The sequence below is a fragment of the Trachurus trachurus genome, assembly GCF_905171665.1.
Source record: "Trachurus trachurus genome assembly, chromosome: 17".
NCBI lineage: Eukaryota > Metazoa > Chordata > Actinopteri > Carangiformes > Carangidae > Trachurus > Trachurus trachurus.
In genome coordinates, this window is record NC_139900.1 from 15,626,180 (window position 1) to 15,651,194 (window position 25,015).

General features: G+C 42.0%; 1 protein-coding gene across 1 annotated transcript; it reads right to left on the minus strand.

Annotated features, from left to right (window-relative positions):
* Positions 1 to 4,940: 4,940 nt before the first annotated feature.
* On the minus strand, positions 4,941 to 23,879 carry cables1 (Cdk5 and Abl enzyme substrate 1). Its single transcript, XM_083990870.1, has 10 exons — positions 22,983 to 23,879; positions 15,342 to 15,413; positions 15,085 to 15,177; positions 13,813 to 13,890; positions 10,654 to 10,759; positions 9,935 to 10,091; positions 9,665 to 9,768; positions 6,651 to 6,757; positions 6,277 to 6,484; positions 4,941 to 5,559 (listed from the first exon to the last, which is right to left on the minus strand). Exons 1-10 carry the CDS (start codon positions 23,597 to 23,599, stop codon positions 5,419 to 5,421), a joined length of 1,683 nt encoding a protein of 560 aa, XP_083846996.1. The 5' UTR covers positions 23,600 to 23,879; the 3' UTR covers positions 4,941 to 5,418.
* Between the last annotated feature and the right edge of the window lie 1,136 nt (positions 23,880 to 25,015).

Genomic DNA, 25,015 nt, shown 5'->3' on the forward strand with positions numbered 1-25,015 from the left:
AGAGGTACAGCACACTGTGTAATCTCCTGCAGACAAAGTCACTCAGGATGTTTTTATTATGAAAGATTTTTTTTTTTTTTGTGTGTGTAATTTGTTCTGATGGGCCGAGTGGTGAATCACCGGCCCCCTCCCCCCAAATATCTGCTGTTTGACCCTGCCTGGATTATCAATCCCTGGAATTTTATTTATTTAATTTTCTCTTAGATAACAGGACTAATCTAGGAAATAATCTCTCAATAATCTGTTAACTAATACAGCTCAGGAGCTCCAATTACAACACTCATGTTGTTGAATTTAATGGTTATGTGTGGGATGAAGTCGCATAGTTTGCACACAAATATAGGCACAGGAAACAAGGTGATCTATAAAACTGAGAACATACTGTACTTCCTATTACTTTTGTAAAATGTGTGCATCACATCTGCTTCTAAAACTAATTGTCTAAAGAGTAAAGAGTGTCCTGTGTCCAGATGTGGTTCTACCCCCTCCTGTCCTGTAACCTCCCCCCTGTGTTTCCTCCCACACTTGTCCTTGGATTCACATTGAGGCCTCCACCACCACACCTACTTAAAAAGTTGATCTGTGTGTGTGTGTGTTTTTTTTTTAAAGATCCATCAATAAATAAGTGTAAGAAGCATTTAATGTCCCGCTTTGCGTCACTGGTTTTCTGTTACAGTGGGTTCAGTTGTCTCTGAAATAGACTCTTGGGGTGGAACAAAAGGGATTAGGTAGCCTTGTCAAACACGAAGCAAGGATCAGATTTTCAGGTCCACCCGCAGTGCTTTCCCCCTCCTGACCACGGACCAGTGTTGGATAGAGGAAAAAAAAAACATTATGTAGTTACTGAAAAAAGAAGCTGGTGGATTTGGGTAGATGCACTTGTTCACATCAGAAAAACCTGTTGGTAACTGGTATAAATAACAAAAACAAAGTATTCAAACTCTAAGATCCTGCAAGGTTACAGAAATAAAATCAGGTTAGGATTAATGTTAGGGTCACCACCACCACCACCACCACAAGGTATTTTCTGCCACAAGCTTCAGTGTATACACCTCCGTGTTTACAAACTACAGTAAATGGTGAAAAAGCCCTGAGTCACAGTATCATGACAGGAAAGGGGTAAAAATGCAGTTTCAGCCAAATGTTGTTATTTTAAAGGGATGGGCAATAGACCGCAGCTTGCCCCAAACGATGGTACACATATTTTCACAATGAGGGTCACTTATGTGTGAGCAGGGCTCAGGAAGGGCTGTCAATAGACCCCTTTATGAGGCGCCGAGGGGGGAATTAGGCCGTCAATGGAGGGGACTAAGCCACGTATGCCGTGTGTCCACACTCGGGCACGGCCTGTTTGTTTTGATGGCAGCACGAGACTGGCGTGACTGCTGGCCTTGTTTACGTTGGATGTGTGTCAGGCAGGAGAGTTCCCACTCGATGAGAAACTGACCTCTCAGATTGCATCAGAGCAACAGGTGCAGTTCATTTCCAGTCAGCCCCATTTGAAGTCACACCTGAGTCAATGGGCTGAACTGATCAGGCCTGACAGTGTGAAAACAGGACTGGGAAGCCAGAGGGGTGTTTCATTAAGGTGGCAGGGATTAATGTGGAAAGCTTGTCTTGGCCTGTCCAGTTTAAGATCGCCTGCTGAAGAAGACTAAAGACATTAAGCACAGAACAAGAACAAGGAAACATGAAACATATAATATGGAGAATGAAATCATGAAACGCATGTTGTAGGAGCAGTCAGCTTGGTGTGGATAACTTAGTTTGTTGCAGAGCTCTACTGAAAATCTTATTATTGTGAGCTCATGTCCCATAGGATAAATAAGAATTTTCCAAAGTGCTGAAAATTAACATATAAGATGCAACATAACGGGCACAACTAAAGTAGGCTAGTAGTTTATTGCAAAAGAATACAGTTATGTAAATAATTAACTTTTTGTGTTTTTCTTAGCTGGATTCCTCTTTTTAAATGTTTATATGGCATTTAACACAAGACTGCAACCTCAGGTTAATCATTGGCTTTGTTATGATTGCAGTGCATTAACCAAGCACATGGAGAACTGTGCTGAACTTTAGACTCAAAAAAAAAAAAAAATACAAGAGCAATAGGTGCATCTCAACACCTGTTGAGATGCACAAACTTGGCATTTTGATTGTCAGGTGACCCACAAAAGTTTTTCACAGTGCGGCATTTACAGAAACTTTGAATTTACGGAACTTTGCAGAAAAAACGTTTTTTCAGACGGGCAGATTGACTGTAACCCCAAAGCACAACTAACCTACCCTGCTTGTCTGAAGGGGAATCTGTTTCCATGGTAACTTAGATCAGGTTTATTTAAGCCTACAGCTAAGCTAGCAGCCGTGTGATACTGTATCTGAAATGTAGACAAGATGGCTTCAGGATTCACCAAACTGGCCACATTTCATCCTGAGGTGGATGTGCATGTTTCTACCTATCTTTATGACAGTTCATCCAAAGGTTATTGAGACATTTCACATTTAAACACAACTGTGCACATGTCAACCTTATGGTGGCGCAAGAGGAGAGGGTGAGATGACCAAAAGATGTTTAGGACACAGATTTCCAATTAGAAAACAACAACGTCAGAGTCTCGTTTCGATTGAACAAGCAAAGCAATTTATTTACAAACATACACAGGTAGTAAGTGTCGCCCATGAGTCTGTCCTCACAGAGTATTTAGTGTGCATCGTTCGGCGAAATCTTTGGGCTTGCAAACAGAAAAAGAAGCTCAGTAAATTTAGTTTTTTTTTTTTTTATCCCTCAACCTTAAATATCAGCACAATCCAAACATTCATCAGTGAAATCGTCTTGTGATCATTTCAGCTCAAATATCATCAATACTTGGAGCATCATCAAATACTATTTTCAAGAGGGGCCCACTGCCTGATTTGGTGGCCTCTCAATACTCTGTGGTCTTGTGCAAGATCATTTCAAGGTGATAAAGAAAAGAAAAAAAAATCAAGTTGAGAAAACATGCCAAATAAATGGAATAATTCTTTTTTTTTTAAGTTGGTCACATTGGCACGTCTTTTTCCTCTTAATTTTCAGTGTTTCTTCTTTTCTTTTCTTTTTTTTTTACATTTCAAATCAACAAACGCTTATTCAAGTTAAATGTGAATGTTTGAGCTGTCAGGGTCAGGGTCCATTAAAGAGCAGTGTCCCTTAAAGCCTGCAGGGACTCAGTGTCTTGCTCAAGGACCCTTCAGCAGGAGGACAACTACTGGCACAGGGTCTTCTTAACCCAGATCAACCAGGTAAAAAGGACATTCTCTCTCTCAAAAGCTGGAATGCCCTGCCGCCACCCTGCTGCTAATCCTCCTCACTGATCAATGGCATTTTTGCACTCATGAGCAACTTCACAGAGCGACCTCCTTGACCCCATTACAGCACCGTAAAATGTGCGGAGCAATACACTCTAACATAGAGCACAGGAAATTCGACATTGATAAAAGTGGGTCTGGCCTCCATGAGTCCATGGCAAGCATCTGACTGGTAGAAAATGAATGGAATACTTCGGTGAAAATAGGAAGTCCCATCTCGTCTGCAAGTACCTGTGTACAAACAATCATTTCTTGTCATGCGGATAAGTTGTGGCTAGAAAATAGTGAATAAAACACAAGAGAGAGAGAAAGAGAAAAAACAAAACAAATCCAAGGACAATTCAGATGAATTGTGTGGTGCTTGTGAACACAGCTTATTTTTCAGGGTTTGTTCCCAAGCTCATTAAAAGTCTTGGGGGAGGGGGGAGGAAAGAACATGTCCCCATTCTGCCCACGTCTTGCAATATTCAAAAAGTGCACTTTTAAGACGATGACTTGCGAAAAGATGAGTCACTCTGAGGAATAACAGTCCAGCCAAAACCAGCCACTTAAAGGGCTTTTGTTTAAATCGTATGCAGGCCCGAAGGCAACCAATCATACTAAAGTTTACAAGAAGGAGATTAATGAAAAAGAGATGATGTAAAAACAACGTTACAATCATTGGTTGTTTTAACCGAGAAAAAAAAGAAAAAAAGTTCACCATCATATTCAAGCAAAACAAACAAAACAAAAAAACTCTCTTAAGCAACAAGAGAGGTCGAAAATATACAAAATGAAGGTGAAGAGATGAAGAACATGCAAACTAGAAAAACAACTTGTTTGCAGACAGTTGAACCCTTTATTTCAAAAGTCTATGTAGTGATGATGAATGTAGAAGTCAAAAAAAAAAAAAAGGAGAATAGTTTGTTTAAAAACTCGTGTCCCTTTGGCTGATTCCAGGGGTCCGTTTCACAAAGCAGGTTTAGTGACAACTCTGAGTCTGTTAACCCTGAAATGAGGCAAATCCGTTTTTTTTCCGTTTCAGAAGGGGAGGTAACTCAAACCAGGGAAAGAGGAGTAACTCCAGCCCGTTTCACAAAGAGAGGTAACTGAAGCTCGGTGTCAGTTACTATGGCAACGCACTCCGTGAACATAACCTGGTCGGGAGCAGGTTTTCTCCAACTAACCCTGAGTTTCTCCTTTTTATCTGAAGCTGCAGACTGAAAGCAGCGGCTGACAGGACGTGTAAACTCCCTCAGCTGGATGTTTTATTCTCCATGAGGATTTGTTTTATCGTTCAGTTTATCTGAACAACCCTCACATGACACGACACGGACACGCACGCAGTTCAGAGAAAATTGCACTTCTCTCTCTCTTATTTTTTTCGTAGTAGGTCGATCCACTTATGGATTATTTCCAGGTGTGATTGATGACTACATGCACATCCCCGTCATGTTGTAATGGAGACAAAACTTCAACATATCAAACACACATTTGGAGTTGCACCTGCTCAACACACAATGTTGAATAACTCTCGAGATTTCTTTTTTTAGATTAATACTCACGTGTGTGTGTGTGTGTGTGTGTGTGTGTGTGTGTGTGTGTGTGTGTGTGTGTGTGTGGGGGGGGGGTACGTGATTCTGCGTCAGCATTCATACGTCACTCCACCGTGAGAAGTGGGAGGGGCGAGGCTTTTTTTTGCTGGTTGCCATGGTGAATCATGTCATCTTTGTTCCATTGATGAGGGCTTTTCATCTCCCCGTAACTCAGGGTCAAGTTACCTAGAGTTGATTGAACTAACTGTTATCACCTGTTCTAAAACCCAAAACTCTGAGTTTCCTATCTCAGAGTAGATCAACTCAGAGTTCAGGATTAGACTAAGAGTTTGTTGAACCTGCTTTGTGAAACAGACCCCTGGTCTCTGAGATGAAGGAGAGGGGGTGTCGGGGTGACAACCAGTGGTACCTTGAAGCGGTTGAGATGCCGACGGGGAGGAGAAAGAGAGAGAGAGGTGGGAGGATGGATGCCGTGGGAGAGGGAGGGAGTGGATCAGGAGGACAACCCGGTGGTCGTCTTCCTGATGGGTCACTAATGCTAGGAGGTCTGGAGCAGTCGTCTGTAGTGGGGCATGATCTCGTGTTCGGGCAGGTGCAGGTTGAACTCCAGGGCCACCAGGACCGGGAACTCGAAGGCGATCAGCTCTCTACGGTTCACTCTGAACCGCTCCTCCAGTTTCTACCCGCGCCAAAAAACAGAAGAAAGAATTGAGATGAAACAATAGAAACATGCAATACTCTATTACTTATTGCTTCTCAATGACGAAGCAATAGTATCCATTTATATTTAGACCCTGAAGTTTGGGTGATGTCTGTTAATGCATTATCATCAGACGTTAGAGCCGTTTAAACTCATTTGGATTGCTCCTCCATCGTGTTTAGGATTTTAGCACTGAGGTGACAGCCTGTGATTTATGGGATTTGACTTGACATATCAGATCCTGTTTTTAGGTAAATACTAGATTTGACTCTTAAGATCAGCCTTCATGATACTGAAAGGTTTTGTTACCGCTTGCTCTTAGTGTAGCTGTACAGTATTTACCTCAGACTGTGAAAATAAACTTTGCTGCCTCATCTGACCACATTTTCACAACAGTATTTTCTTCATGGTGGTGTCTGGCCATGCAAACAGTTGTGGTTTTATCTTTTTTTGTTTTGATTTATGTCCTGCCAGCTATAGCAGGGTTTTGTTTGTGGTGCTCACAGCAGAAAGAAAACTGTCCTGGATAGTCAGACTGTTGAAGCGACTTCATAGTGGAAAGTTTTTACTGTTTAACTTTTTGACTTTGATTCTAGTGAACTGACCCTTTAATGTGGTATACATGGGGGGGATCATGAGTCTTTGTTAAAAAAATAAATTAAATAAAAATGTTCTAATTTTCCGGAGAAAACTTACGTCTATCAGGAGTTTGACTTCATGTTTCTTGAGATCACCACCGATCTTGGCCGCCAGAAGGACACAAGCGCCGGCACAGAGTTTACGATTCTGCTTGTTCAGTTTGCCTTGTAGAACGAGTTTTTCAAAGTAGACGAAAGCCATGGCCACCGTCGGTTCCTCATAACCACACTCATCCTGGGCCAGCTTTCTTATCTCCCTTTTCAAGCTGCACAGAGTGAGACAAGCATGAGATTGAGGAAGGAAAACAGATAGCAGACGGCACAGAAGATAGATTATACAGTCAAATCATCTTAATTGTAAAAAAAAAAAAAAAAAACCCAAACAAACAACTTGATGACACATTTTATACATTTTTGTTGGCTTTACTTTACCTCCTTATCTTGCTGAGTGTGAGCCTTATGTGGGGGAATTTCTCCTTGAAGGTTTCGTTCATGTCCTTCTTGAGGTCAGAGGGTTTGACGTATTCAATGACTGTAGTCTGAAAGAAAAACCAGAGGTGGTGTTAGGATGACCACACTCTCCACACGGAGCTCGGTGACTGGATCCTCACATGCGAGTGTTGGATTCCACTCTGCCACAATGAGGCTCAACTGAGTGCCGGTGATATTTTCCTTCATTACACAGAACATGGTGACTATAGTTTGTTCTGTGTGTGGGCTTTGGGGCCTGAGCGGCGCGCTACAAGCTAAAAAAAAAAAAAGAAAGAAAGAAAAAAAGCTGACTGAGAGGCAGGCTGTTAATATTTTTGGGTTTTTCTCTTATTGTGATGATGCGTTTGCAGACACTTTCCCTTTAAAAAACACAGAGGACACAAATCACACTGGGTTGTCTAATGTCTACTGAGCCTTCTGTGCCGTCCTCAGGCTTCTCTTGAACAATCCTTAGAGCTTGTTACAGCACGTTTTGAGCACCAGGTGGGTGAGTCACATCAGGACAGTTTAATGAGGGGCTGAGCGTTTGGGGCTGGGAATAAAATGCCTGGAGAACAAAGTGCATTTTTAGCCCTCAAATCAAATTCACAACTTAAATTACAGATGTTCTGGAGGCAAAATGATTATTTGCTATTGAAGATGCAGGAAAGTTCTGATATATTACAACATGACACTTATTTGGGTAGATTTGGACATTATTGCTCCCAATAATGACAACAACAATAATTATACAAATGGAGATAAATGTGAAAATCCTTAATAAAAAGTAAAATAACTACTCAGACAGTTACCTCTCACACTTAAACCAGTTTGTCTATTTTTAATCTTGACCATTGTATTTGGGTGGCTAATTGTTTTCATTTCTGCTTTCTTTCATTTCTTCCACTCTCTTTTCAATTTCACACTTGAACACACAGACTGGCATATCACTACATTGGCAGACCCAAACACACCCTTTTTTTTATCTCCAGTTGGCGCACACATACCTCTGACCCTACAGCGTGAGCGTTACTGCACATTAGACCAACGGCAGCAATCGTCTGGAACCTTTGTACCGCACTGTTTTGTTTTGTTTGCACTGAATGTACAGCACAAAAAAAAACTAGAATTACCGTTTCACAATTGTACATCTGACTTGTTACAGGTTACATTCCTGTTTAACCAGAATCATATAAAGCATTAACTATTTGCATGAAATGTTATCATTTGCATCAACAGTTGCCATGTGAAGCCTTGAATTACGGCTAAAAATGGTCCCACTATCCTTTGACCTTTGACCACCAAAATCCAATCAGTTCGTCCTTGTGTCGGACATTACTGCCACATGTCAAGAAATTCCCATGAGGGATTTCTTAGGTATGCATTTACAAGAATGAGGCAGACACAAAAACTAAGTCTTTTGCCCTTGTGGACTGGTGAAGAGACACAGAAACAAAACCTTTATAATCATGAATACTAATTGACTCATCTTTTCATTTTTCTAGTGATACATTTTCTCAAACATGTTTTTTTTTAATATTGTCTGCCATGATGGTGAATGAAATATCTTTAGGTCTTGACCTGGTGTCTTTGACACTGTTTTTCATGGCTAATGTGAACAAATAAGACTCACGTTGTAACAACAACAGGGTCATCCATAAGTGGTCTACTGAGAATATGCAGTAAGATAAGATCACACTATGCAGCTGTTCTAAAAATACAACTATGACCCTCTGTATGCATGTATGGTATTGCAGACGGTGCATGTAGTGTGAATAATGGCGTTCATCCTCAACTCCATGCTACTGATTGTGAGGCATGAAGGGGAATGAATGCTTATCGATGGTCAGAGCTCTGAGAAATGGACAGAAAAAAAGGAGAGCATGACAGAAAATCTCATCAACTACAACCCCGTGTTATCTATCTATCTATCTATCTATCTATCTATCTATCTATCTATCTATCTATCTATCTATCTATCTATCTATCTATCTATCTATCTATCTATCTATCTATCTATCTATCTATCTATCTATCTAATTCACAATTCACACATATTCCTACCATTTTTAAAATATACAAGTAAGGTTATCCTTGGTTCATTATCATTTTCTAGGTCATACAAGGGTTTCCTCAATTGCGTGAAGAGGATTAAATTCCCTGCTTGGACTTGAAAGTTCACTTAGAAAGCCATGTGTCTCCCAAACAGCCTGTGTTTAAACCCTGAAATGCTGAGAATTTACTGGTTCCATTCCTGTAGCAAACACAATAGCCATTGTTGTGAGACGCTGGGTTTTGTAATTGGAGGAAGAGGAGGGAAAAAAAGCATAGCCTGGCCTTGACTGAACATTTCAACTATGTCAGTCCTTGTTGTGTATTCTGCCAGTCTCTGTAACAAAAACAGATCCCAGGAAAGAATGAGGTGGGAGTCTGGTCAGGGTGTTTTTTTTTATCCTTTTTCCAACCACAATAAAACATCCGTTCTTTTTCTGGAAAAGTAAGAGTGATTAGTGCTGAGACATCAACACTGCACTGGCTGTTGCGCCGGTCAAGTGGCTGTTAAATCGCTACTGCACTGTGTGTGTATTCTTTCAGGCCCCTCGGAGGTGGGAGAGAGTCTGGGCCCGGTGACCTTCCTGATTAAAACTGTTGGAAACATCCTCCTGGCTGCCTTTCAAAAACAGCTGATAACATTTTTGGAGAAAATATCTCTTGAGTCAGACAAATCTTTTTGGTTTGTTATTGCGCTCATATGTGGTGGGAAAACTGAGCACAAAAGTGTCCATGATGGTAAAAGTAACAGAGATGTCGTGGGACTTCTCAACAAAACATGTCAAAATAGTGGTGGATCTATTTCAGCGAAATGATGTCCTGGAAGAAAAACAATCTTTCCATTATACCCTCAAGAGGCCAAGGCTGCAGTTGGCTGTTGTTGTTGTTATCGCTGATGGCGGTGTGTTGGAGTACTTTCTTACCATGTAGGAGGGGAAGATGAGGACTCTCTTGTGTTTTCCACAAGGCCACTGAGGGTCGTCCAGCAGATTGGGATCGTACTCTCGAAAGTCGACCAAATCATTCCCTGCCATGAGCACACACAAACACAACAACGGGGAGGGTGAGCCAGATGTTAACAGATGTTTTGCACTATTTCTTCTCCAATAAAAACATACTGGGGAAAAACAACTGAGGGTGAGGATAACAGTGAGAATAAATGTTATTATTAATGAATAAGTTTAATGGCTAACCCGTGTCCAGGCTGCTCTGGTTGCTGTTGGCCCGGCCCAGACTGAGGCTGCGGTGGCTGGCGTTACGAGACTGAGAGAAGGAAGAGGTGGAGTCGATGGTGTTTCTGCGACCGCCAAGCACATTAGTGGGATACAGGAACTGGGTGTAGGACACAGTCTGGAGACACAGGTATATACAAGTGTGGTCATGTCTGTATAAGAGCAGCCTAAAACATTCACTTTTTTAATGCACAGGTTGTACCTATAACATTAGCAATGGCTCAGTGTCATTATGTGTCCCAGTATATAATGCCAGTAAAACCAGCATGCACATTAACAGGTGCCTGAAACTGAACAAAGTGAACCATGGCCATTTTCAGCCTTTTCCATACACACAGCACATAAATCTTTTTTTCCCCCCAGTATGCAGCTAAAATGTAAATGGATCAGTACAAAAAAAATTTGGCTCAGTTATCTGTTTCCTTCCCTATGCTAACTGGTAGCATATTATTTTCTGAACTTTCCCAATGCAAAATGTGAATGGAAACTAATTCTACTCACATAATGTAGTAGCAAACATCAACACAGTAGCATGGAACAACTGTACTGAACTGACAAACACCAACATTATCAAGACTTTGTACTAGTTACATTGCAATAGCTTTACTTTTTACCAATAATCAACACAACCTGAAAATATTCCTCCTCCACAGACAGGCCTATTTCTGCTGCTTTCTCACCTTTCCATCTGCACCCAGCTCCACTCCCTCCAGCCCGATCACCATCTCCTTGGCACTGACGCCTCCTGACGGGTGCCGCTGACGCCCTCCTTCCAGCTTTACATCCCTGATGATGATGAGCACACGACCTTTCAGGTTTTCATTATACATTACAACGCTGCTCCTTGCTTAATTCCCAGCTCCTCATGCTGAGGCCCTTTCTAACACACCTCCACATCTCTACCTCTCAGATACAATATAGGCCACGGTGGTTATTGATCTGTGCTCATCAGCTGGCCTAGTTTCTGCAGTTGCCCATGTCTGTGGGTGCATCTCAGGGAAATCAGAAATAAAGCACTCCCATGGGAGCAAGGATGGAGGAGAGTATACCTTTTGTTCTGGCAGGGCCAGCCTCTACAAAAGGCCTCACCAACGCCTGAAAAGCCATACTGCTGTGGGAGATATGCAGGAGGTCAGATGGTCTGCAGAATGGCTTGGAGAGTTAAGTGTGTCAGTGGACCACATAGTGAAGAGTCCTTGACTGAACACATTTCGTATGGGCCAAATATTTCTCGATTTCATGTCTGCAGCTGAGAACATACGTCAGACTGGGGGAATCACATGCAAAATTAAATTAAAATTGTTCCCAGATAAATAGGAAGAAATTACACAGTACGGCTCCTCACATGACCCTCCCAGTGTTTTGATTGCATGTGGGGCCAGTCTATTATAATGGAAACAGTGTTATCTGGCAGACAAGCACATCAGGGCCCAGTGTTGATAGATGCATCATAGACATGGAGATCCGTAGGCAGCAGACATCTTATAGCACAGTGGAGATTAAATAAAAAAATGGGGGAAAACACAAGAGGCAGAAAGCTTTCTAGGTAGAGAGCTCTTCTATTAGGCATAAGTCTGCTGAGAATAAAGGAGAAATGAAAGGAAATCATAAGAAAAGCTGATATTGCCATGTTACATGCATGAATAGGAATCACTGGCTTCAAGGAACTGTATGTTAGTAGCGGTGTAGTCAATGCAGTGCTCATTATGTCCCATCAAATCTAGTATCGGGCAAACAAAGAAAAAAACATTCAAAGAATCTTGACCACCTGCTGTCTGCTTCACCATCAATTACTTCATACTAATACTTTGTATCTCGATTATTCCCTGCTATGAAGAAATGTGTCATTTTGCAATTTGACCCATTTAATATTTTACTCTTTAAGCCAATTTCAGCTTCACTCTGTTGCCAGGACTTTTACCTAACATGCATTAAGGGTTAGAAAAATTGAAGTATGTGGAGAAAGCCCATGCTGATACAAGGCGAACATGCAAAGTCCACAAAGAAAAGCTAAGCCGAGTCGACCATAGAGGGATTTGAACACAGGACGATCACCGTCACTAGACAGTGTCCTCCCATAAGCAGATGTTCAAGCACGCAGCCTGGTAGACAGCATTATTCAATTTTTGACTTTTCCTCAAACTAAGACTTTGACATTTGCTTTCATGCCAACAATTCGACGAGAAGATCCATGCCACTATAATGTCAGTCAGCATCGCTTAGCATAAGGTCAGGAAACAGTTTGCCTATCAAAAAAAGCATGCCTACCAGGAAATGTAAATGTAACAGCTTGTTGGTTTAACCCGCATCAAACAATTATTTTACTTTACTTTTAAAAATTGTGGTTTTATAGATCTGTATGTAGAACTATTGCTAGGATTGGCCAGGAACAGTAACTTCTTGATATCTGGTCATCATATTGAAAAAAGTCCCAATCATGCCTAAGTAATAGTCTCTCACATACGCCCCCATGTTGAACTGCAAATTCTAGTTTTTACTTCCAGGTCTAGAGGCCCTAGTAGGCTTTTATTACATTTAGACAGAGCCAGGCTAGCAGTTTCCCTTTGTTTGCAGTCACAATGCTAAGCTATGCTAGCCATCGCTGGGTTGATGCAAATGCAAAGGTCCATTGTATCAATCAACTCATCTAATTCCTGGCAAGAAAGTAGATGGCAAAAAGCAAATGTTTTGAATTTTTTTGGAACCATACCAGTCTGCTGTGTAAAATTTGGTCATTTTTGCTCATGGGATAATAGTTGTAGATATAAAAGACAAAGAGAGAGGAGAAAGAAGAGAGGAAAGATAGAAAAAAGATTATATGCAATCAATCATTTGGGCCCAGGCCTTTAAAAGGTTGTTTTGTTGTTTCAACATTTAGCTGAGCCAACCACAGTCTCACTGTAAACTGTCAATTAGCAGCAATGAGCTGTCAAATGTGCATATTGGAAAGCTCCAGGGGTTTATTAACCCTTGACCTTGCACTGATTGGCTGGCTTAGGAAATTCCACAAACGGATTGAGCCTTTTATGCTCTTCACTAAGCCCCAGTGCAAAGCTTTTCTTTCTGTGCATTGTATTCTCCGGTGTTTATCTTTCCCCTTTCTCTTTCACTTCCTCCAAAACACAACGTTTCATGTGACTAGGGAGGGGCGGGAGCATCAGGACCAAGGTCATACCAGAGCTACCCCCAGGAAAACCAGGTGGGTTGGTTATTACAGAGCTTTGTTCTGCTTATAAAAATAAAATAAAAAAGGAAACAAGCATCTACAGATAAGTGAGAGATGTTTTCTGTTCTAGTGAATATAAATGTAAACTCATAACCCACTGAATAAACAAAAAATGGTTAATAACAATCTGTCATGACTGTGTCTGTCCACACAACAGATAGACCAGTCTCTCAACTTCGGGAAAGATTAGACCACTGAACACCACATTCAATTTGAGGGTTAAAATGTCTAAATCCAAGGAGAGCAGAAACCCCGGGAAAGGTGAGTCTTAAATGCTACAGAGCAAAGCCGGCAACAGACAAAAATGACTTGATTTGAACAAAAAGAATGAGTGCCCAAAAGCCACCAGAGGCACTATGGGAAAAGCAATACAGGCAACAAGCATTAGGCTACGATGTGCTTATACAAAATTAAGCCTTTATAGCTCATTTCAGCCCAGTGTTTACTTATTTGTACAGGAAATATATGCATCCACCAAAAACCAACCCTTAGCGATGTATGCACCAGTAAGAGGAGAGTACATCCACAGAAAAAGAGGGATGAGAAAACAAAGGGAAAGAGGGAGCACAGGCTGGAGGAAGTTACAAGGTTCGGCATGCTGTCGGATACATACCCTGCTTGGCTACAATCTCGATAGGGCAGGACAGAAAATACACTATAGAAGGATCTTCTGCCACTGATAAGGACTATCCTATAAAAACAAAAATGGCAAACAAGCTAAATCAATGTATCTGGATAAGACCCACAGGTTAAAGTTGGAGAAAAAAAGTGTGCAGTAAAAACTTGGAATAAAGAGAATGAACTGAAAATTCAGTATGAGTGTATGTGTGTGTGTTTGTTTTGTAGCATTGTAGCGTGCAGTCAGTGGTTTGGATGCAACAAAGATGCAACAACCATGAGCTATCTTTAACTACCTTGTAAACAGAATGAAATCAGACATTTTTCCCCAATGACCAGATGTCCACATCACAGAATGTCTTTAGATAACACTACAACATCCTCAGAATGACTTCTTTTAATAGGTGCAACTCACAGGCACATGATGAGTACCAGTACCCGGCCAAAAACATCACCAACATAAACCAGCACGTGAATAATGAAAAGCCAATTGTTTTCAGCATCAGTTAATGGTGTGGAAAATCCAGCTCTGGCATTATCCCACATCAGATGTGGTTGTGCATATGAGGGGAAAAGAGCTGCTTTATCTATCGAGTAATTGAACAGGTGGAACTGATCAAGGAGGTTCAAGCTGTTGTCTAAACCAGAAGGTGCTAGCTTTCACAAAATCTGCTTCTCTGTGTCACAAGAATGCTGGACAAGAGCAGTGTAAAATTAATATATGACTTTAAATTTAAAATTGATTATTTACTCAAATAACACCAAAATTAGACTCAAAAACACCAAGAATAAAAACTAACTCAGTTAAATTTCAAAGCCAAGGCATTAAATCATTATTGGTCCCCGTGCCTACAATAAACAACCACGTTTCTTTGGTTTCCTTCTGCACACCCAGTAAAAAGTCAGCATTAACATGAATGCGTCAGAGGTTGTCTGTTTTTAGGGATTTGTTGTGCTGGATGCATGCTTGTTAGACTGTGATACAATGATATGCAATTTAGCGTGATTTTTATAGTGTGATTCCAAAGTTTCAACAATGATCAAATGCAGATCAAAATAAAATGGAAAATATTCAATATTGACTTGATTTATATTATGGTATATTTACAAGTCAGAGCAATGTGCTGTGAATGGGCCAGGCCTGCTCGCCTGCAATGTGGCATGTAATGTGAGAAACATCCAAACTGCAGTTCATTGACTGGGGCAGCCTGCCATTATCCACTGAAGACCTGTATTGACTACGGGACGGTGTTGTTTGGCTTCATACCTTCCATTGCGCATATCATGTTGCCTCATGTTCTTTATGAAGTGGACCTTCTTGAAGCTCTTTGGTCGGGGTGAACCCGATAGGGTTCGGCATCTAAAATGTAAAACAAACGCATAACATCAGTACACCGAGAAAGAGAGAAACTGTGCCAATGAGATACATGACACTGAGCTGAACGTCTCATTTAACTAAGACACACAAAACGTACCAGCAGCATACAATGTGCGCGAGAAGGGTGATTTAGTGTAGTGTACTACCTGCGCAGAGGAGCATTTTCCTCAATGTCCTCTAGCGTTTCAAGCGAAGAACGCTGAGAGATGAGTCTTCGTCTGAGAAGGTAGGCAGAGGGGAAGTTTGAGGTTAGAGGAAGTGAAGAAATCATCAACACAAAACTATTACAGTACCAACTGTCATTCAACAGTTCTTAGACAAACCAACTCAGGCACAACAATAAACACAACTCTTATCATGACCTTTTTCCTGCCATAGCAAACAAGTGAACACATGGTACTGCAAAGGAATTTAATGAAAAAGCAAAACAGTAAATCAACCTCTGCTCCATAGAAATACCTGAAAGGGAAAAAGTCAGCGCTGGAAATCCATAAGGGGCAATTTTCCACACAAATTGAGGTCAGTCTAGAATAAACAGAGATAGCAACCTTTACCAAATGTCAAGCTAAATCTCAATTTACCTACTTACTGAATGGCAAGACATCAATAAGCCACTATCTTAGCTTGCAGTACTGCAAAAGTTTTTTTTACACTTAACAAATAAATATGGCAATCGTCTTTGTGGATTAGTGTCAAATAATCGATTTCGCCTAAATAAGATACTTTGTTTTTTGCTGGCTGATGCTTGTCAATATTGAATACTACTGATAAATTTCATCCTGGAACAACGTGCATGTGTGGTAACAGGAGGCCTCGACACAAGGGTCAACTATGGTGTTAAACTGTCACCCATTTCTGTATGTTCTGTGGTTAATTCACAGGAACGGCTCTGGAACGGTCAAGTTATGACTGCTATCAATCAACACCACTGTTGTGCCTTTGTGGTCAATGATCACTCCTCCGCCTTGCGTAGATCACAGAGAATTTTCCAGGATCTGAGCTGCTAAGAGGATAACGATCTGGCTCTGAAAGCACTTTGTGTAACATATTTTGTAACACAGATGGCCTTTATTTCACACTTTATTGCACGACTCAACGGGCTAATTCTGCTGGACCACTTTTATACGATCGACTGCCAGTGTCAGAAACGAACCCACATGTGATAGCTAGTAAGTAAGCTGTTCTAAAATTAGGTTGTAATTGCATGTTCAGCACCACAATAACTGCATAATCCACCTCATTATCCTGCCTTACAAGGTGGCCACAATTAAAGTGGTGGAAATTAACACATTAATGGTGAAATTACAAAAAGCATGACACATTATCTCTTCAGCTGTCTTAGTACACTGCTACGCCCAAACAAATGGCTGCAAATATGCATCATGCATATTTTATATCCTCCTCAAGTAATTGTTTTAACGAATCAAAAAAAGGTGCAGCAGACCCTGCAGTATAAAGACAAGCTAATGACACTGACGACCGTCTTCACTGAGCATCTCAGCCTGAAGGGAGAGACAGCGGAGTGTAAAGCGGAGTGGCTGGTTAATAAACGACAGAGCATGAGGACAGATTTACAAAAGATGACTCTGTGCTTGAGGATCTCACAGGGTTTAAACCAACACGAGCTGAGTGAACTCTGTATACTGGAGGAGATGGGGTGAGATAAGTGTTTACATCATGAGGAGCCAGACTGATGAAGCAGACAAGAAACCAAGGGCCATTATTCTGGCTAACCCTCTGCACTGTACATTATGACCCTAATGATCATAAACGGGAAGGGAGAACACTGAGCTCCGATAAAGGGCATGACCAGTTGCACGTCTTGCTCCAAATAATGACAACACGCAGCTGAAAACAACACTGTCTCTGTGCTACCGTGCACTGAGAGGGTCATAGTGAAGGGGGCCTGACCTAATGAAGGTCAGACAAGAGGAGGTCATGTGATTTATGGTCAGACTTACATCACCCTCCCTCGGTGACGACACGGAAAGATGGATAGGCTGGATAAAGAGTATGAGGACAGGGTGCATCTATTCATCCCTAAAATTAAGCTTTAAAAAACATTAAGGTCATATGAAGAGATTTCCATGGTGTATTTTTATGTATTAAACATGAAATGGGATCCAAGTGTGGATAACAGTCATTAGCTAATGAGAACGTCCTCATCTTTAATCCAACACTGACTCAAATTAAGGTATTCTATTTGAAGGCTTAACTTCAGGCTGCACTAATCAATATTTACATGAGGCCAATGGGTCAAATGACGATGGATGACATGAAAGGCCTCTCTAGTTGTATCAAATTAACAGGGTATTAGCACCCAACACCCGCAGCTCTCTTGAGCTCTGTCCAGCATTTTCTTCCCAGCCTTTTTCAGCTCTTTGTTTTGATTTTATGGCTCGCAGCAGTCGTTCTGGTTTGCTCTCAGCGCTCTCGTCAGCTCAGCATTGTTTGCCACAACGACAGAGAGCCGTTTTCCACTAGCTGTAGCTACACTACCCGCCCAACAACGCAACAACTTACAATGTTAGCATCTAGCGGGAGCGTATGTTCCCCAGGTCCTATGTTTCAGTTTTTCCCAAAAAGAGTCCCATGTTCCCCGGTCGCAATACATACTTGGGAACATGAGACCCTTTGTCTAAAATTAGGGTCCTATGTTCCCCGCTTTTCCCCAAAAGGAACCGGGGAACATGCAATTTTTGGTCCCAGAAGAGGAGTTGTGACTTTGCAGATTTTTGCCTATTTTTGAGTGAGTTGAGTTATAACTTTGAGCGAGAAGTGGAATTGTCCCATTGGTTGGGTTTAGGCAATGAAGAAAGGAGTTGGTTAAGTTTAGTAAAAAGACCAGGTAGAGGCTAGACAGGCCAGATACTGTAGATAGAGTCCAGATAAGTAGAGAGAGTCCATCGACTGGCAACAGGGGGGAACATAGGACCCTTTTTCAGAAAAAAGTTAAGTTAAGTTTATTGTTGTCATTGCATAAAAAAAGGGTCCTATGTTCCCCAGTCACATACAAAGCAGGGAACATAGGACCCCGGGAATATAGGGATGACCCCCATCTTAGCTGGTGAACATAGCAGAGCATTCATTAGCTATAAGAAACTGATATTTCCCTAAGGATGTGGAGGCTCAAACCAAGCTAAACAGAGTGTGAACATTAGGCTACAACTCAAACCAGAAACATGACTCCAAATGACTGTTTTTCTTCCACGTTTGCTAGATGTGAAAATAAGCAACTGTTTGCTAGCGCTTGTAGCATAGTGAGGTCATATTTGTTGTTGAAAGTTTGAACTTTTAACAAACAGTGATTATTTTCTGTAATCAGAAGATTAGATGGTGGACACACTTTAAAGTTCAAATAAAGCTAATAAGAGACTTCAGCTGCCTGAATTAGCCCAATTAAGTGGGTATTTCACTTTAAAAAAGGCCTGTAACTTTGTAAGCTGCCCATTTGATCTCACCCATTTATCTTGCTAAATGCCCATATTAGCTTCAGTTGAATTTCTACACAGGGGACCAAATGCTCTCAGCACACATTGGCATGAGAATTGAATAAGACTATTAGCTACTATAAAAGTACTGCAATCCCAGTCCCAGTCTGTGCCTAGGAAGAAAAGACTTCTTCTTGCCATCCATCTCTGTCCTGTGTGACATTTTGCCATCTCCGCAGTCCCAAGTCTCTGTGAATCGTTACTTTCCTTTAAAAAAAAGAAATCATTCACCACTTGGTTTCAGGGCATGTTTCCAGTTCATCATCTGAACAGTGCCCAGGAGGACTTTGATCCAGACAAACTGTAGATTAACAGCTGCAGCAGGATATGTTTTTAATGCAAAAGATGTTTTCCAGGCTGGTACAAATCCTGGAAACAATAACAAAGGCCAAGCCACTCATTCACTTTAGACGCCAAAAAGATACCAACGAGGGTCCGAACATTCGGTTTCTATACAGTTTGACATTAACAAGGCTCCTTCAGAAGCTTCAAAGACGGCTCAGTGTAAATCAGAGGCAAAGCAGCCACAACAAGCATCTCTCAGTCTGAAACAATTCCTGCTACTGTTGCCTCAAGTCATTTTCTTTAAGCATTTTCTTTTCATAGATGCAACCCATTCAGCATTAAGCTATTTCTACTGCAGACACAATAACATCCTCTTGGAACTGGAAATGTCTGAAAAAGTTATTGATAATCCGGTCCAGTGGTGCCCTGAAATAAAGCCATAAAACTCAAGTGGACTATTTAGATGTGGAGATTAAACAGCTTCACACGTACACCCTGTTGGCAGCTTGCCACAGGACATAGTCTTCCATTTCGCCGAGGAGAGTCACTGAATGGAAATAAATGTAATGTTCTGGGCTTCTTCACACAAATACAGGCCTGCTAAACGGAAATGTGATTATTCTGATAAAAAGGAGTGGAAAAAAATCCAGTCAGAGCAGTTCAGCCTCTGTGATCCTCAAACACACCAGGAAGGAAAAATGAGACGTGTAAGCAGATTTTAAAAAATGAATGGAGTAAAAGTAACATAAATACAAATAAAACAGTTCTGTTGTGCACGATATCAGTACACAGCACAGTTGGACTGTTCAAGGTGAGAAACTGGACAAGTCATAATGTGAGAATTTAACTCTGGGGTCCAATCGCTTGAGGTAAAAAAAACAAAAACATGGTGACCCTAGTTACTCTTGTCGTTACTAGTGGGATTTTTCATTCAAATCTTTTCTTTTCTAAGCATTTGTTGACAGCTCAGGCATTGAGAGACTCTGAGAAGAAAAACGGAGCGTGCTTATGTAATCCTGTCATTACGCCAACCATGACCTCAGCGAACAACAATCAACATCATGACCAAAAGTATGTGACCCAATCGCACAAAAACTCCACAGGACCATTATAATGGCCTGTGCTGCTTGTTTTCCAGCCACAGTTTCTGCCGCCTCATGCTGAAGAAATCTTATTAAACGACATGATTGTGCAGTTTCTGACGGTGATGGGAGGCTTCCTACAGTATGTCTTCGTGGGGGAAGGAATGAAATTAAAATAGCCCTACACCTTAGGCAGACAAGGCCAGATGGTAATAGGTACTGTATGCTATATTTAAAGCCCCGGCTCTTGGCATGCGGATTCATGATGGAAGAGTGGAAGGAAAGCTGAATATAAACTCACCCATAATTTTCATGCATTAGATTCTGATTAGGATATGGTCTAAAGCGTTTTTGGCCTAGGAGAGGCTATTCTGGCGGCACATCAAAGGCTCTGCGACTTCCTGAATGGGAGTGGGACTGAAGGCCAAAAAGTCTGAGTGGAGAGTGTGTCTCTGATGCCCCTGGGAGAGGAAGTGGAGGACAGAAAATACAGAGCTGAGAGCCAGGCTACTTCTCAGAAAGCCTGGGCATCCTGCCTCTCCCAGCCAGGGACCTCTGGACACGTTTCCACCAGCTGCCCTCAGAAAACAAACCAGGCACTGTGCAGAGCGCTTGTCTGTCTGCGCGCCGGTGGAATATGGCCGCGCTCCATCAACAGGTTGCTTACCTCTCAACATCAGAATTCATTTTGTGCTAACGTCCTCCAAACACATTCCAAAAGCAGGGTACAGTCAGAGCTCAAGAACTTCATACGGTCATTACTAACTCACTGTGTAGTAGAAAGCAGATGTCAGACATGCAACAGCTGAACATCAATACTTTGGGGTTATTTTGTTTTGCTTTTTTTGGTTCTGAGCGGAAATGTGTCCACAGAACAAAAGCATTACATCGTAATTTTGCAAGATTCAAGCTGAGTCAGAGCTCAGTTTCTGTTTCATATTTGAAAAGCATAGTTGTGACTTTGTTGAATCAAAAAATGTTCTGTAGGAAAACATATCATAGTAAGGTTTTGAAAAGAGTTTTGTTGCACTTTGACCACCCAAACCTACTCATTGCATTGTAATTGGCATTTCGAAAAAGGCCACGCAGTCAGCATGCAACGGCGTATGAAGTTCACTGCATACACTGCATGTACAACCCAGTGCCACCACATAAACCAACCTGGACCACACTACTTACACCTTGACATTGGAAATTCAGTCTTGACCTTGGAAGCATCAGTTCTATTAGATCTGAGTTTCCTTCACACATGGAGTTTACAAAGCCATTATGGATTTCAGATTTGTTTAAGCTTCCAAGGTCAAGAATACACTTTTAAACTCTGAAAACAACATAAACCGGAGGCCTTTAAAATACTTTGAAATATAAGCATTTACAATTCAAGAACAGCTCCTAATTGCTGAAGAGAATGTTTTGTTAACTTTATCATGGGCCTGAGTAGCAGCTCACTGTTTATATCTGCTGCAGTTGTGCTTCACTGTCAGGTGCTTCAGTTTTGTTTTTCATTCCTTGTAAATAGTCTCCCATTTAAAAATGATTGATGGTAACACTCAAGTTACGCAACTTTTATAATGCAAATCTCTCTCTCCCCATCGAAAAGCACATTTTAGGACTTTCGGAAGCTCTTAGTTCAGCAGTGCAATTTCCACAAGGTCAGGAAGGGGAACTAGATGCTTACTGAGTGTTTCACCATGAAGCATGGCTTCCTGAGGAGTCTGGCAGAGTCACCAGAGGGAGGAGAGGATTTGGGTAAGAGAGAGAGAGAGGTTTCTGAATGGAGTGTGGAGCAGAAAGGATTTGACAGCAGGTTCTGACAGTGAGAGAACCATGAGACGACTGTTACTGACAGCTGTCCCGCTGCGAGGCGAGACCCTCCAACCTCTCATGCCTCCCAAGTGAAGACAAAAGCAAACAGAGAGGGCAAATATAAGACATCCACATGGAACAGAAGAGGGGGGGCTTTCTGCTCCATGTGTATTTGAACACGGGTGTAGAGTTACAGGATGTTTGCGTCACGAGACAGCAGGTGTGTGCCAGTCTTTGGTATGACAATCACTAAAAATAATTTGAAGTGCAGCAAATTTTGACATAGAACATGAGAACATGTACAAAACAGAAACACAAACAGAAACTGATGAGGTGTGCTGCCGAGTTCCCATCTCCTGGGGAAACTAGGTTACGCCTCCACAGCTGTTGGGACCTGTGATCATAACTGAATGTATCTGTCCCTGCGCAGCCCAGTGAGTCATACGGCTACAACCATCTGCATGGAGTAAATATACAAGCAGCTGAACTTTCTCCTCCTGCTGTGCATTGTTGTTTCGTCCAGACAAGAGCGCCTTGCCTGGGGCCAAAAGCACCTTTTTTTTTTTTAAAGAAAAAAAAAACAAAAAACAGCTGACTGGAAGAAAACAGAGAGGGGGAAAAAAAACAGTTCCTAGAGTTCATTCATTCAGGGATGTGGTCAGTGAGGAAACTTAACAACAAAACTAAACTTAACCCATTACACCTTGAATTAATGAGCTGATTGGTTAAGGAAATGACAGTCTGACTTAAACCTACAGTAGAAGTTCAAACCAACACAACAAAAACACAATAGGGGGTGTGTCAGTGGGATCTTCATGTCACCTACATCATATCAAACACAAAACATGACTGACTGCTCTGCTCCTATGCATGCTTCTTGCACTGCTACACTTACACAAAAAAATCTCAGTGTGAGGTATTGCTAAGTTTATGTTTGCTTGTTATTGATAAGCAAATAAACAATGGCCTGACTGCAGAGTGGCCTGCAGACAAGATCTAATAGTTCACACACCATCACAATAGCACAGACACCGTGTACACACCACCACGCGTCCCCCTGCATCATCATCAGACAGTGAAGTACGGTAATATCGATGTTCACACACACATAACACACAGTTACCTTGACCTCTGTAGCTCTATGGCAGAGTTAGCTATCTGTCCGCCCTCCAGGCAGTAGCTCTGGGAGGACTGTCTGGAGTAGGAGGCAGGAAGGATTCCCTGAGTGTACGTCTGCAGCCTCCCTCTAGTCGAGGCTGGGACCGCGGAGAAAGGCGAGCTGAATGTCGACGAGGACACGAAAGCGTCGCCATCCGTGTCTGTACTACCTGCCGGAGCAGCAGCAGCAGCGGCGGCGGGACCAGTCCCAAAACTGGCCCGACTGCTGGCGAGGAGAGCCTGGTTTGCAAAGGCGAGCGCCTGGGCGGCCGTGGTCGCTGCCGCCGCCGCCGCAGCAGCAGCAGCAGCAGCAGCCGTGGTGGTAGCAGCAGCTCCGGCTCCGTACGCCGAGCGCTCCGGGGAAACCAGGCTCTGTCTAGTCCTTGGCTCAAGCGAGCTCTCCTCTTCGTTTTGATTGTCTGCATCGTCTTGCACGGGTCGCCCATCTAGAGAAATGTTGCTGAGAAAAGACAGCGCCGCTTGCCTCCTCCTCGGGTCTATGCGTTTCCGCGTATGCTCGATACTGGGGTGCTTTATCTGAAGCGTGGCTGTGGATGTGTTGCTGCTCGTGGCAGCCGCCATGGTCCACTTCCAGTGATCCGAGTCCCCCGCAGCAGCGATCTTACCTTGCTGACATTAATATAGTGTTAATCGTGCTTGTGCTGGTGAATGGTAGTGGCCTGTCTTTTAAGTACATGCGTTTAACTGGGTGAAAACAGGGAGGTCACGTGTGTGCAGTATTGTGGCAGCACAGGGAAAATTTGGACCAATGGGCTGTCAGGAATACGTGTTTTTTTTTTTTTTTCAATACCTTTTCCTGACTGCTGAAGCGTCTCTCGCTCCTCTGACAGTGCATGCCAAAATTACATAAACCAGGCACCGCTGAAATACTCAGATCTGCACAACATGAATCAGTAATCAACGCTTTCATATTTAATTTGCCATCAGTTTAGCATGCAACGCAATTCCTATTGAAAACACCTCACGTGAACCCGTGGAAACTTTTTGGAGCAGCTTCCTGTGTTACACATAAATTTCATGGTGAAAAGCGATGCCACTGCCTCCTCGGTCCACACAACCAGGCACAGTTATGCACAGTGATCTGTGGGCCGCTGACAGAATGGGGCCTGGCTCTGTTTGTTTTGAGAAAATAGATCATTTTCTGAATCGTGTACCCGTCAGCATCTCTGCGGCAATTGCGCCATCTGTCTGCTTGATATGCATTGCGTCTGCTGTTTTTGGACATAACCCAATTAAATATGCCATCTAGTGGTTTTTTTGGGGTGGCAGGCAGCCACTGTAGCCTACATACAGCCAGGAACACACAGCCACCAGTTTTGATGAATAGATCAGGAGAGACAGGACGGAGGGATAATCAGACTTTGGATTATTGAATTATATCCATAATCTAATTCTTGTGAAAGATATTGCTCATTTCCTAAATTCATTAGCCTACGTCTTTGTCTGAAATGTGAAAAATGGAGAGGACAAGGACAAAAAAGTCACAGGGAAGTCAAAAGGTCCAATGTTGCCCCTGTAGATCTTGAAATAAAGTGATGTGAAACACTTCCTGCCATGCCAGGATTAATATAGGGGCCTTTGCGAAGGGAAAAAAAAAGCTCCTGGGCCCCTTCTGATCCTCGCTGACCCCTCTATGTACCCTGCTGTTTCAGGGGGTTTCATCCAAGTCCCAGAAAACATCATGATGAAATTCTTTCTGTATCAGGCTCAGTACATAAATTCAATGAATCCCATAGGTTGAGACATTACATGTGGGCAAAATACACAGTTAAATGATCAAATTGCAATTGAGACACTGACTGACCACATGATGAGGAAATAAATGCTGAAGTAAGCCAGTTGTTATAATTTAGAATTGATCAATTAATGTACACAAACTAGTCAAAAGTCAAATAAAGTCAAAGTCAACTTTATTTGTCAATGCTGCTATATACACGATTAACCTACATGATATAGGTACTGTACAGAGATTGAAAT

What these genes read in the sequence shown, in the direction of transcription:
- cables1 (XM_083990870.1), bottom strand. Translation starts at nt 23,599, where the DNA reads ATGGCGGCTGCCACGAGCAGCAACACATCCACAGCCACGCTTCAGATA. An exon ending in ATAGAGCTACAGAGGTCAAG is followed by an intron (nt 15,414 to 22,982) that starts GTAACTGTGTGT and finishes CTACCTTCTCAG; the next exon opens with ACGAAGACTCATCTCTCAGC. An exon ending in AAGTCAAACTCCTGATAGAC is followed by an intron (nt 5,560 to 6,276) that starts GTAAGTTTTCTC and finishes TGGCGCGGGTAG; the next exon opens with AAACTGGAGGAGCGGTTCAG.